Source organism: Oratosquilla oratoria, chromosome 13 (assembly GCF_046742065.1).
Source record: "Oratosquilla oratoria isolate Oo_2021 chromosome 13, ASM4674206v1, whole genome shotgun sequence".
In the NCBI taxonomy this organism is placed as follows: Eukaryota; Metazoa; Arthropoda; class Malacostraca; order Stomatopoda; family Squillidae; genus Oratosquilla; species Oratosquilla oratoria.
In genome coordinates this window covers 4,487,247-4,501,102 of record NC_134789.1, presented here as the reverse complement: position 1 = coordinate 4,501,102, position 13,856 = coordinate 4,487,247, and the positions used below count along the sequence as shown (strand labels likewise).

Below are 13,856 nucleotides of genomic sequence, written 5' to 3'. Positions count from 1 at the left end.
AATGTTTGAACCTTTTCTTTTTTCCGTTGGCATCCGTCTGTCATGTATCACGATGGAATCCCCTTTTTTCGATTAGTCTTGTTGGGAGCAGCGTCTGGTGCGGTTCATCAACCCGATCCTAGCATAGCAGTCTCTATCACAAGTGCGGCACACAAAATCGGACAGCTGGTCGGAGACCTGGTTCTACTGCCTCTGTTTCCTCGTTTGTCTCTTGCTCTCCTGCTGAAGATTTCTCTTTCTCTCGCCTTTCCTGACTCCTGTACTGCACGGCGCCAACGACTGCGGTCAGCTGCCGCCACTTTCCAGCTGTTTGGATCAATATCTGTCAGCATCATGTTCCTTTTGCAGACATATTTGGAGCGTATTACTGGTCGGCCTGTTGGACGGTTTCCTGCGACCAGTTCGCCGGACAGGAAGTCCCTAAAGGTGCATCCGTCGCCCATGAGGTGCGCGTGCCCAAACCATCGCAAGCGACACTGACATAGCATGAGGTGCATGCTGAGGGAGCCTGCTTTCTCTAGCACTGCCATGTTGGTGACCTTGGCCTGCCACTTAATGCGTAAGATACGCCAAAGGCAGCGAAGGTGTAAAATTTCCAGGCGGTACTCCTTCTCCGGCATATGTAGTCCATGACTCACTACCGTACAGCAAGGCACTGTGGACACACGCCTGGTACACCTTGAGCTTGGTGTTCAGCGTCAGTAGATTGTTGTCCCATACTTTTTTTGCTCAACTTCGCCATGACAGCGGCGGCCTTGGCAATGCGTTTGGTGATTTCGGCATCGAGTGACAGGTCAGGTACGTGAAGTGGTTTGTGACGTCAAGCTCCTCGTTGCCGATGGTGATCGATGGTGGTACAGGGACGTCCTGGCCCATGACGTTGATTTTCCTTATGTTGATTGTCAGCCCAAACTCCTTGCAGGCGTAGGCGCACCTGCCCATTAGCTGTTAGAGATCCTCCGTGTGGGAGGTCAGGGCTGCGTTGTCCGCAAACACCATCTCTCTGACGAGAAATGTGCGGACCTTGGTCTTGGCCTTCGGGCGGGACAGATTGAAGAGTTTCCCGTCTCTTCTGAATGCGAAGTGGAGCATCTGGGAGAAGATGATGCCGAACAAAGTTGGAGCAAGGATGCAGCTCTGTTTCACTCCGCTCCTTATATTGAAGGGTTCCGATGATGCAGCATTAAAGTTGACAATGCCCTTTACGTTGTTGAGGAAGAAAACAGTAATGCTGAGCAACTGAAGGGGTCAGCCAATTTTCTTCAGCAGCTGGTATAGACCTTTTCTGCTCACAAGGTCGAAAGTTTTGGTCACGTCAATGAATGCGATGTAGAGCGGCATATTTTGCTCTTGACATTTCTTCTGGAGCTAGCGTACTAAGAAAGTCATGTCCATTGTGGACCTCTCAGTCCTGAACCCGCACGGGGACTCCGGATAGACACAGTCGGCTATGACCTGCAGGTGAGCAAGGACCACCCGTGCAAAGATGCCCACGGTGCTGAACAGGGAGATATTACGATAAATGTTACAGTCGCTGCGGTCACCCTTGTTCTTATTTAAGGTGACAATCTTAGCATCTCGTATGTCCTGGGGTACCTTGCCTTATCTCCAATACAGGCAGAGGAGTTCATGGAGTGGCTCGAGCAGAACTGGTTTTCCACATTTGATAACCTCAGGGCGTATTCCATCTTTGCTTGGAGCTTTTCCATACGGCAGAGCGTCGATGGCTTTCATAAGTTCTTCTCGGGTGGGCTCAAAGCCCAGGTTCTCTAGCACTGGTAGGTCCTCCATCGTATCAAGCGCTTCCTGAGAGGCAGATCTTTCTTTACAATGCAGGTCGATGTAGTGCTCGATCCACCTCTCCAGATGCTCGTCTTGGACTGTAATGATCTCTTCTTTCTTGGATTTCAGGGGCGCACTCTTTTTCACTGGTTTTCCTTTTGCTTTCTTGATGCCCTTGTGCATGCATCTGGCATTTTCCGTGTCTGAGTGTATACGTCACCATATGCATGGTGAACAATATCACACTCACTCACCGGACTCCTTGGCGCCAGACCACGTCCGTTCGATTTGCTGAGTGGACATCTTAACAGCCTAGCATACCACCCCGAGCACACACACACCAGACGCACACGAACTCACGAACACACACACATAGTGGATGCCATCAGACATAACACACGGAAACATTACATATAAACAAGCCACCCCCCTGGATATATAATTAGTATTTATAACCAAGAGACCAATAGGTAATTAGTGCAGTTGCCCCACCCATGTGGGACAACGGACTAACAAGACATTATTGTAAACACCACGATGGAAGGCAACTCGAGAAGTGCTGACCTTCACACTTCCGGAGATCAAAACTCCACCGCAAGAGCCCAGGAGCGGTCGGTTCTTGTGACGTGCCCTAGAGTTAAATTGTGTATAAGTGTAAATCTTAAGTCTTAGACCTTGTTAAGAATAAACCAGAAAAACTCAAAGGTGTCTGGCAAGTAACCCTTCCTGGGAATGATGTAACTATCCGTTACATAATTTGGTGCAAGTAACCCTTCCTGGAGACCATGTAACGATCCCGTTACATGAGGCTCGTTGGGTGCCCTCTGATAGCTATAGTTAGTAGTTGTTTGCGCAGCGGCGTGCTGTCAGCTGGGCTTTGCTTTAGACGTGTACTGAGTTAATGCAAACGTTGTTCCTGTTTTTAAGAAGGGAGATAGATCGTCTATATGCAACTACAGGCCAATCAGTTTGACATCGGTTATAGGAAAAATGCTTGCATCAATAATAGTAAATAGACTTAAAGAACATATCGAAGGACATAATTTAATTCGTGATTCACAGCATGGTTTCTCCAACGGTAAGTCACGTGTGACTAATCTTCTATCCTTTTACACTAAAGTACATAAGGCGTCAGATAACAATGATAATTACGATGTTATTTACTTTGACTTTAGCAAAGCGTTCGACAAGGTGCCACACCAGAGACTACTAAATAAAATCAAAGCCCATGGCATAGGAGGAAAAGTGTTAGAATGGATTAGAGCTTGGATTAGTAACAGAAAACAGTGGGTCACCATAAATGGAGTAAAATCTAGGTGGGGCAATGTTACTAGCGGGGTCCCCCAGGGCTCGGTTTTGGGTCCCTTGTTGTTCATTATGTACATAAACGACTTAGACAATGGGATAAATAGTGATGTTAGTAAGTTTGCGGACGACACTAAAATAGGATGCCTAATTAGGTCAGGAGACGACGCAGAGATTCTGCAGGATGGTCTTAATAAATTGTTAACATGGTCGGTGAAATGGCAAATCAACTTCAATATCTCTAAGTGTAGCGTGTTAAACGTAGGGCTACACAACCCCGAAAATAGATACAGTTTAGATAACACGTTTTTTTTTTTTTTTTTTTTTTTTTTTAATCTGAGTGCGAGAGGGACTTGGGAGTTCTGGTGAGCGCCAGAAATAAAGCTAACAGAGCATTAGGTTTCATTGCTAGGACGGTAACGAATAGAAGTGCAGAGGTAATTATTAAACTCTATCTAACGATAGTTAGACCCATCCTTGACTATGCGGTACAGTTTTGGTCTCCGTCCTACAGAATGGACATCAATTCACTAGAATCAGTACAGAGAAGAATGACCAAAATGAAACATGGACTCAGAAATTTGCCTTACGAAGAGAGGCTTAGGCACCTTAACTTACACTCTCTGGAAAGACGCAGAGTGCGGGGTGATCTAATAGAAGTGTTCAAGTGGATCAAAGGCTATAACAAGGGTGATGCAAACAAGGTCATCATAATAAAACAACAGGGCAGGACTCGCAGTAATGGGTATAAACTGGACAAATTTAGATTCAAGAAGGAAATAGGTAAGAATTGCTTTACTAATAGGGTGGTCGATGAATGGAATAAACTTAGTAACCATGTAGTAAGCGTTGAAACTATCAGTTGTTTTAAAAATCGATTAGACAACTTTATGGATGGGGATGACAGGTGGTGATGGATACGGAGCTGCCTAGTGTAGGCCTTATGGTCTCTTGCAGTCTCCTTTATTCTTATGTTCTTATGTTCTTTGCATTGGTGGCGGGCTCCATTTCTGCACTGTTGGTCTCAAACTAGTCGGCATATTGCGTTCCTTCTTGTCATTGGTTAGGATTGCCGTAATGCAGATGGTGTTATGGACGAAGTTCCATCTGTCCTCAGCATTCTCTTTCTGATCGCCCGTCAGATCTTTAGGGAGTTTCTCTACAAATTCAATGTTCTTCTCTGAATAGGTTGTCTTGCCTTGTGTTAATGCGAGGGTGTCCTCTCTGCCTGTAGTGGTAGAGTTCCTTTGGTTTTAGCTTTATTCTGGAGACGATCAGAGAATGGTCAGTTTCGCAGTCAGCACTGTAATAGGCTCTGGTGTGCGTGTGTATGTGTGTGTGTGTATTTACCTAGTTGTATTTTACGGGAAGGGGAGCTATGCTCGTGGTGTCCCGTCTTCATATCTCATTTTATCTAAACTATTTTTAAATTCATGTATTGTTTTTGCACACACCACTTTCTCATCTAACTTGTTCCAACTGTCTATTACTCTGTGAGGAAAGCTGTTCTTTTTCAAATCTCTTCTATAGCTGTCTTTTTTTATTTTCTTTCCGTGTCCTCTTGTATTTCTGTCATCCCATTTTATCAGATTCTCTCTATCAGTAATTTCCATGCCTTTCATGATTCTGTAAATAGCTATCAAATCTCCTCTCTCTCTTCTTTGCTCTAGTGTCTGTAGTTCAAGTTTTTCTAGTCTCTCTTCATATGATATTTTTGAGAGTGTTGGTGCCAATTTTGTAATTGCTCTTTGTATTCTTTCAAGTTTTCTTATACATTTTTTTGTACTTGGTGACCATATCGTTGCTGCATATTCCAATCTTGGTCTTATCAGGGTGATTAGGATTTTCTTCACCATTTCTTCATCCAGGTATGTAAATGCAACTTTGATTGTTCTTATTAAATTATAAGTTTCTCCAAAAATCTTATTTATATGTTTCTCAGGTGACATATTATTCATAACAATGACTCCCAGGTCCTTCTCATTTTCTACTTTTTTATTCCTTCTTCTCCCAATTTATATGATCCTGTTATTCTTTTTTTGCTTTTTCCAAATTCCATTATACTACACTTTTTTGTATTGAACTCCATCTCCCACTTCCTACTCCATTCCTGTACTTTATTTAGATCTCTCTGTAGTGATTCACAATCTTCTTCAGTTTTCACTCTTTTCTGTAGTTTTGCATCATCTGCAAAGAAGCTCATATAGCTTTCAATTCCTTCATCCATATCATTAATATATATAGCAAACATTATTGGGGCCAGAACTGTTCCCTGCGGAACACCGCTTATTACTTCATCCCATTTTGAGTACTGGTTTCTTATCACTACTCTCATTTTTCTTTCTTGCAAAAAGTCTTCCATCCAATTTAGTAGTTTTCCCTGTATTCCTCCTTCAGTTTCTAATTTCTTAATCAACTTCTTATGTGGTACTTTGTCAAAAGCTTTCTTTAGGTCTAGAAATGCACAGTCCGCCCATCCATCTCTTTCTTGTATTATATCTATTAGCCTTAAATAGAAACATATTAAATTGGTGACGCATGATCGTCCTTGTCTGAATCCAAATTGCCTTGGATTTAACACTGTTTTTTTTTCTAAATATTTTACCCATCTACTTTTGATAATTCTTTCACAAATTTTTGCTATTGTACTTGTTAGAGAGACTGGTCTATAGTTGGTAGGTTCTTCTTTATTTCCTCCTTTATATATAGGTACTATATTTGCTTTTTTCCAATCTTCTGGAACTTTTCCTTCTTTTAAGGAACTGTTTAGTATGCTATGTATTTTGTCTGCCAGTTCATTCCTGCATTCTTTCAGTATCCAGTGTGCTATTTTATCTGGTCCATGCGATTTTCTGAGCATCAAGATTACTCAAGTGTGTTAATATTTCATTCTTTGTTACTTCTATTTCTTCCATAGGGGGGACTTTCTCTTTCCATTCCTTCTCTTCAGGTTGTATGTTCTCCCTTGTAAACACTGATTTAAAATGTTTGTTCATAATTTCCGCCATTTCCATTTCCTTCAGTGTATTCAACTCCCTCTTGTCTTAATTTCTCCAAGTCTTGTTTGTTTTTCAGTTTATTGTTTACAAATCTGTAAAATAGTTTTGGTTGATCTTTACACTTTTCTATGATATCTTTTTCATATTTTCTCTTTTCCTCTCTGCACGTTTGTACATATTCATTTCTATAACAGGTATATATTTTCCATTTTTCAGGTCTTCTGTCTTTTTTCCATCTGGTCCAGGCTTTGTCTCTTTTGTCTTTTAACTCCCTACAATTTTTGTTGTACCAGCATTTTACATATTCTTTTTCTTGTTTTTGTCTTGGGACATACTTTTCCACTCCTTTTTTGTAAATTTTTGTCAAAATATTCCATTTCTCTTCTACTGTTGTTTCTTCTTTGTATATTTCTTCCCATTTTTCCTTTTGAAAGAATTCTCTTATTTTATCAAAGTTTGTTTTTTCATACATCATTCTTCCTTTTCTATATTGTTCATTTCTTTTCATATATTTTTCTTCATTAAGTTCCAGTTCAATTAATATGTGGTCACTTTTACTTATTGGTGCTTTATATTCAATTTTGTCCACTATTCTAGGTTCAGATGTAATTATTAGGTCTAGTCTCGATGGCTCTTCTTCATTTCTATACCTAGTGTTCTCCTGTATCCATTGTGTCATTGTATGGTCAGTAACCATCTCAAGTAGAGCGTTTCCCCATGAGCCGTCTCCACCCTTTACTGTCATTTCTTCCCAGCAGATTTCTTTGCAATTAAAGTCGCCCATCATAACTATTCTTCCTCCCTCTTCCATTATCTTGTTTAATGTTATCTCTGTGTCCTCTAACATACTTTTATGTTCACTCTCTTCCCATGAGGCTGTTTTCGGGGGCACATAATTTATCACAAACTTTCTGCTCTTCTTATCTCTGTCTTCTACTTCCATCATTATCATCTCTACTGTATTCTTTCCATATGTGACACACCTCACGTTTATATCCTTCTTAGTCAGGAACATAACTCCACCCCCTTCCTTTTTCACTCTGTTTCTAATCCAATAATTATATGCATCATGTCCTACACTGTTGGGTGGTAGTGGACCTTTTAATTTTGTTTCTACAATTCCCATTATGTCTGGTACTTTTTCCTTCAAATAATCATTCAGCTCATTCAATCCTGTTATTAATCCATCTATATTTGTGTAAGACACTCTTAGTTTTCTGCCACTTCCATTGTGTTCTCTGTTTCCCTTTTGTTTTTGTCTTGTATGTCGACTTTCTTTAGTTTCATATTCACTACTCTCCAATAGAATCTCTCTTTTTCTGACTCCGTTCTTCTCTCGTTTTTTTCCTTAGCTTCAAGTCTTTTCTGTTTTTCTTCCTCTCTTTCCTCTTTATTCATTTCTCTTTTTATCCATACCTTTTTATATTGTTCATTTGTTGCTAGTTTCCCTGTTTTGGATAAGATATTCTCAGCCGTAGTTTGTGACCTGAATTTAATCTTAATTGGTCTGGTTTTGTCTGTACTATATTTCCCGAGCCTGAATTTCTCTTCGATTTGTTTCATTATTTCTGGTTCATCTTCCTGAACTAATTCTAGTAAATTTCTTACTTTTTCATTTTCCTCTTTGATTCTTGTGGTTCTATCTGGGTTATGTTTCTCTTCCATTCCTAATATAATTATACATTTCTTTCTGTCTGCTAAGTCTCTTACTATATTCTCCTTCTGTCTCATCACTTTAATAACTGAGTCTTCAGTTTGTTCATTCATTTGCTGTCTGATTATGTCAGTGAATGCAACTTTGCTATTTTCTTGGATTTTCTTCCAACACTCATTGTTCTCCTTATTATTCTCCTTTAAGACTTTATTCTCTTCTTTTACTTCTTTTAACTGTTTTTTTAATTCTTCAATTTCCTTAGTTAAGTTTTTGTTCGCCTTCTCTAGTTCTTCCAATTTTTCAACTCTCTGCACAATGTTGTTAACGTGACCGAACTTAAATTCCCAGTGCTCGATCATCTTATCGAGTTTCTCTTCTAGTCTTGTTAACCGGGGGGGGGGGGTCCCCCCCCTCTTTAAATCCCTGGAAAATATTCTCATCATCTTCTACTGTATTGCTCTTATCTATACTTCTAATCTTTACATTTTTGTTAGACATTTCATCATCGCTAAATTGGTCCGGCCCTCGTTTGTTTAGATTTCGTCTGCCTGCCTGGGCCAAGTCCTCACCTTCCTCATTTCCTTCCATTTCCCTCAGTAATCCCTCCCCTTCTCCTTTTTCCTTACTTTCCCTACACCACGAGCAATTTCCCCCCACCCTGCAAATACAATAGGTACTTCCTTTGCTTTGGGATCCACGAAATTTCACTTTTTCTTCAGAACGTCGTGTATGCCGTCCGTTCGTTGAAGTGTGTGTGTGTGTGTGTGTGTGTGTGTGTGTGTGTGTGTGTGTGTGTGTGTGTGTGTGTGTGTGTGTGTGTGTGTGTGTATGTATGTGCGTGTGTGTGTATTTAGCTAGTTGTATTTTACGGGAAGGGGAACTATGCTTGTGGTGTCCCGTTTTCATATCTCATTTTATCTAGACTGTTTTTAAATTCGTGTATTGTTTTTGCACACACCACTTTCTCATCTAACTTGTTCCAAATGTCTATTACTCTGTGGGGAAAACTGTTCTTTTTCAAATCTCTTCTATAACTGTCTTTCTTGATTTTTTTCCGTGTCCTTTTGTATTTCTACTATTCCATTTTATTAGATCCTCTCTATCAATAATTTCTATGCCTTTCAGGATTCTATAAATAGTTATCAAGTTTCCTCTCTCTCATCTTTGCTCTAATGTCTGTAGCTCAAGTTTTGCTAGTCTCTCTTCATATAATAGTTCTGAGAGTGTTGGTGCCAATTTCATAATTGCTCTTTGTATTCTTTCAAGTTTTGTTTTACATTTTTTTTTTTTTTTGTACTTGGTGACTAGTATTTTCTTCACCATTTCTTCATCCATGTGTGTAAATGCCACTTTGATTGTTCTTATTAGATTATAAATTTCTTCAAATTTTTTTTTTTTATGTTTCTCCGGGGACATATTATTCATAATAATGACTCCCAGGTCCTTCTCATTTTCTACTCTTTTATTTCTTCTTCTCCCAATCTATATCTCATTATTCTTTTTTTGCTTCTTCCAAATTCCATTATATTACACTTCTTAATTTTGAATTCCATCTCCCACTTCCTACTCCATTACCATACTTTATTGAGATCACTCTGTAGTGACTCACAATCTTCTTCAGTGTTCACTTTTTTCATCATCCACAAAGAAGCTCATATAACTTTCAATTCCTTTATCCATATCATTAATATATATAGCAAACATTATTGGGGCCAGAGCTGTTCCTTGTGGAACACCACATATCACTTCATCCCAATTAGAGTGTTTGTCTCTTATCACTACTCTCATTTTTATTTTATGCAAGAAGTCTTCCATCCTCTTCTGCAGTTTGTCCTGTATTCCTCCTGCAGTTTCTAATTTCTTAAGCAACTTCTTATGTGGCACCTTATCAAAAGCTTTTTCCAGGTCTAGAAATGCACAATCAGCCCATCCATCTCTTTCTTGTATTATACCTATTAGTCTTTAAAATAAACAAATTAAGTTTGTGGCGCATGATCTTCCTTGACTGAATCCAAATTGCCTTGGATTTAGTACGTTTTTTTTCCAAATGCCTTACCCATCTTATTTTGATAATTCTTTCACAAATTTTTGCTATCATACTTGTTAGAGAGACTGGTCTATAGTTAGTAGGGTCTTCCTTGTTCCCCCCTTTATATATTGGTACTATATTTGCTCTTTTCCAACCTTCTGGAACTTTTCCTTCTTTCAATGAACTGTTTATTAGACTATGTATTTTGTCTGTTAGTTCATTCCTGCATTCTCTCAAAATCCAGTTTGCTATTTTACCTGGTCCATGCGATTTTCTGACATTGAGATTACTCAAGTGTTTCATTATTTCATTCCTTGATACTTCTACCTCTTTCATAGGGGGTACTTTCTCCTCCCATTCGATATATCTAGGTTGCATGTTCTCCCTTGTAAACACCGATTTAAAATGCTTGTTCATAATTTCTGTCATTTCTATTTCCTCTGTGTATTCAACTCCTCTTTATCGTAGTTTCTCTAAGTCTTGTTTGTTTTCAGTTTGTTGTTTACAAATATGTAAAATAGATTTGGTTGATCTTTACATTTTTCTATGAAATCTTTTTCGTATTTTCTCTTTTATTCTCTGCACACTTGTATATATTCATTTCTATAACTAGTATATCTTTTCCATTTTTCAGGTATTTTGTCTTTTAACTGCCTACATATTTTGTTGTATCAGCACTTTACATATTATTTTTCTTGTTTTTGTCTTGGGGCATACTTTTCCACTCCTTCTTTATAATTTTTTGTCAAAACGTTCCATTTCTCCTCTACTGTTGTTTCCTCCTTGTGTATTCTTTCCCAGTCTGCTTTTTGAAAGAATCCTCTTATTTTATCAAAGTTTGTTTTTTCATACATCAATCTTCCCTTTCTATATTGTTGATTTTTTCATGTATTTTTCCTCATTTAGTTCCAGTTCAACCAATATGTGGTCACTTTTACTTATTGGTGTCTTATATTCAATTTTGTCCACTATTTCGGGTTCTGATGTGATTATTAGGTCCAGTCTCGATGGTTCTTCCTCATTTCTATACCTAGTATTTTCTTGAATCCATTGCGTCATTGTATGTTCTATAATCATATCAAGTAGTACATTTCCCCATAGGTCGTCTCCACCCTTCACTGTCATCTCTTCCCAGCAGATTTCTTTACAATTAGAGTCACCCATTATAACTATTCTTCCTCCATCTTCCATTATCTTATTTAGTGTTATCCTTGTGTCCTCTAACATACTTTTGTGTTCTCTCTCTTCCCACAAGGCCGTTTTAGGAGGCACATAACCTACTACAAACTTCCTGCTCTTCCCATCCCTGTCCTCCACTTCCATCATAATCATCGCTACTCTATTCTTTCCATATGTGACATTCCTCACATTTATATCCTTCTTAGTCAGGAACATAACTCCACCCCCTTGTTTACCTCTCTGTTTCTAATCCAATAATTATATGCACCATGTCCTACACTGTTGGGTGGTAGTGGACCTTTCAATGTTGTCTCTACAATTCCCATAATCATATTATAATCATTCAGTTCGTTCAAGCCTGTTATTAAGCCATCTATATGTGTATAAGACGCTTTTAATTTTCTGCTACTTCCATCGTGCTTTTTTGTTTCCTTTCCGTTTTTCCTCTGCTATGAACCATCTCCTCACTTTCATATCCACTACTCTCCAATAGAAATTCTCTTTTTCTGACTCTGTTCTTTTCTCGTTTTTTCCCTTAGCTTCTAGTCTTTTTGTTTTCTCATCCTCTCTTTCCTCTTTATTCATTTCTCTTTTTATCCATACCTTTTTATATTGTTCACTGTCAGCTAGTTTACCTGTTTTTGCTAAGATATTCTCTGCTGTCGTTTGTGACCTGAATTTGATCTTAATTGGTCTAGTTTTATCTGTATTGCATTTCCCTATTCTATGTATTTCTTCAATTTCTTTCCCTGTTTCTTGTTCATCCTCTTGAACTACTTCTTATATCTTGTTTACCTTTTCCTTTTCCTCTTTTACTCTTGTGGTCCTATTTGCATTATACTTCTCTTCCATCCCTAATATAATTACACATTTCTTTTTGTCCGCTAAGTCTCTTACTATATTCTCCTTCTCTCTCATCACTTTAATAAATGTGCCCTTAGTTTGTTCTTTCATCTGTTGTGTCACTATATCTCTAAATACAACTTTGTTGTTCTCTTGGACTTTTCTCCAACCCTGTGCTTCCTTTGCTATGGACTCTTTATTTTCTTTATTATTATTCTTTAATTCCTCATTCTCATCTTTTACTTCTTTTAACTGTCTTTTTAATTCTTCTGTTTCTTTGGTTAGGTTTTGATTCTCCTTCTTTAGTTCTTCCAGTTTATCAACTCTTTGGGTAACCTGTGATAATTGGTCAAACCTAACCTCCCATTCTTCGTTCATTTTTTTTAGTTTCTCCTCTAGATTTACTAGTCGGGGGAGGTTGTCACCTCCTCCCTCATTAAATCCATAAAAGCAGTTATTATCTCTTTCCATTGAACTGCTATTATCTATATTTCTGCTCTTGACACCTCCGCTTCCTTGTTCCTCGTCTGTGTATTCTGTCCCCCGTTTGTTTACACTTCTCCTAAGATCCGGGGCCCGTTCGTCCCCTTCCTCATTTCCTTCCATTTTCCTCAACAATCCCTCTCTTTCTCCTATTTCTTCACCTTCCCACTACACCACGAGGTTTCCCCTTTCCCTACTAATACAACAAGGTACTCCCTCGTGGTTGAGATCCACGGATATTGCACTTCTTTTCCGGAGTTCCAATCTTCGCCGTGTATCCGACGTACGTGTGTGTGTGTTTGTGTGCGTATGTGTGTGTGCGTGTGTGTGTACGTATATGTGTACAAATGTCGTATGTATATTATGTGTGTGCAATGTGGCTCTTGCATTCTCGTTATCTGCGTCGTCGACGTCTCGGGCAGAGCCGACTTCGACCGATAAGACCGGGCACCTTTCGCGACCTTTTGCGACGGCGACGACCTCTGGACGTGGCGAAACTAGCGCGAAGAAACGACAAGAGGGGACAATATGCCTCCTGAATATGCAAAGTAGGCATCCTTCCTTCCTAGCCGAGCGGGTTCCTTCTCCACAGCGAAGCAAAGGCAAGCGGACTTCGCCGGGAAGAGGCTGGAGGGGTAGTGCCCCTCCAGCTTGTGTAGTCGTCAAAGGACTAGAAGGAACCGTTCGTCGTCATTTGTCTTTAATCTCTTCAAGATCCCAAGGCCGAAGATACGCGAATAGGATAAGGAACCGTGAAAACCGTTACCATTGGCCTTTACGGTTTGCCATTACCATTACCCAACGCCGTGTCATTACCAATACCATTATTGAATGCCCCGATATTGCCATTTCCATCACCGTGCCCGCGTGTGCCTAAGAAAAACAGGTTTTTCGGTGCGGACACCGTTCTTGCGTGTTTGCCATTACCGAATACCGCGCCAATACCATTACCGTATCCGCGTGCGCCTAAGATAAACGGGCTTTTTATCGTGCGGGCACCGTTCTTCCATCGTTAATAGTCTTGGGCGCCTTATTTTCAGTAATTCATCCGGGAAGATTGGGAGGTTTCCCTCAGCTGTAGAGCCCAATTCCTGCCACGCATATTCTTCCATGTTACCAGAACACACAAACACACATACAGAGCGAACAGATACACATTACTGACCGAACTCCCCTGAAATCTCCACTGGAACCGCTATACTTATTATTCCACGCTGTATCACTGTACTGCTCGCAAAAAAAAAAAAAAAAAAAAAAAAAAAATATATATATATATATATATATATTTATATATATATATATATATATATATATATATATATATATATTTATATATATATATATATATATATATATATATATATTGGAGACAAATTGGTTATTACTATTGTTGATTATAAGGTATAACTAGAATTTATCAAAAAGACTGCAGCATATAAATAGGCCTACAGGGAGGTATAGTGCTCGCAAAAGTTGAGTAACCATAGAATTCCCACGTCTCCTGATGTAAAGCTAGGTGTACACTGTGGTTATTTTAGCTAGCTTTGCTCTAGCTAGAGCTCTTAAAATAGTGAGAATGCTG

The 13,856-nt window shown here is 39.2% G+C and overlaps 1 protein-coding gene across 1 annotated transcript; it reads right to left on the bottom strand.

Moving 5' to 3' along the window:
* Positions 1–107: 107 nt before the first annotated feature.
* On the bottom strand, positions 108–620 carry LOC143032164 (uncharacterized). The gene has a single exon (XM_076196633.1). The coding sequence runs from the start codon at positions 618–620 to the stop codon at positions 108–110; it is 513 nt and encodes a 170-aa protein (XP_076052748.1).
* Positions 621–13,856: the final 13,236 nt, after the last annotated feature.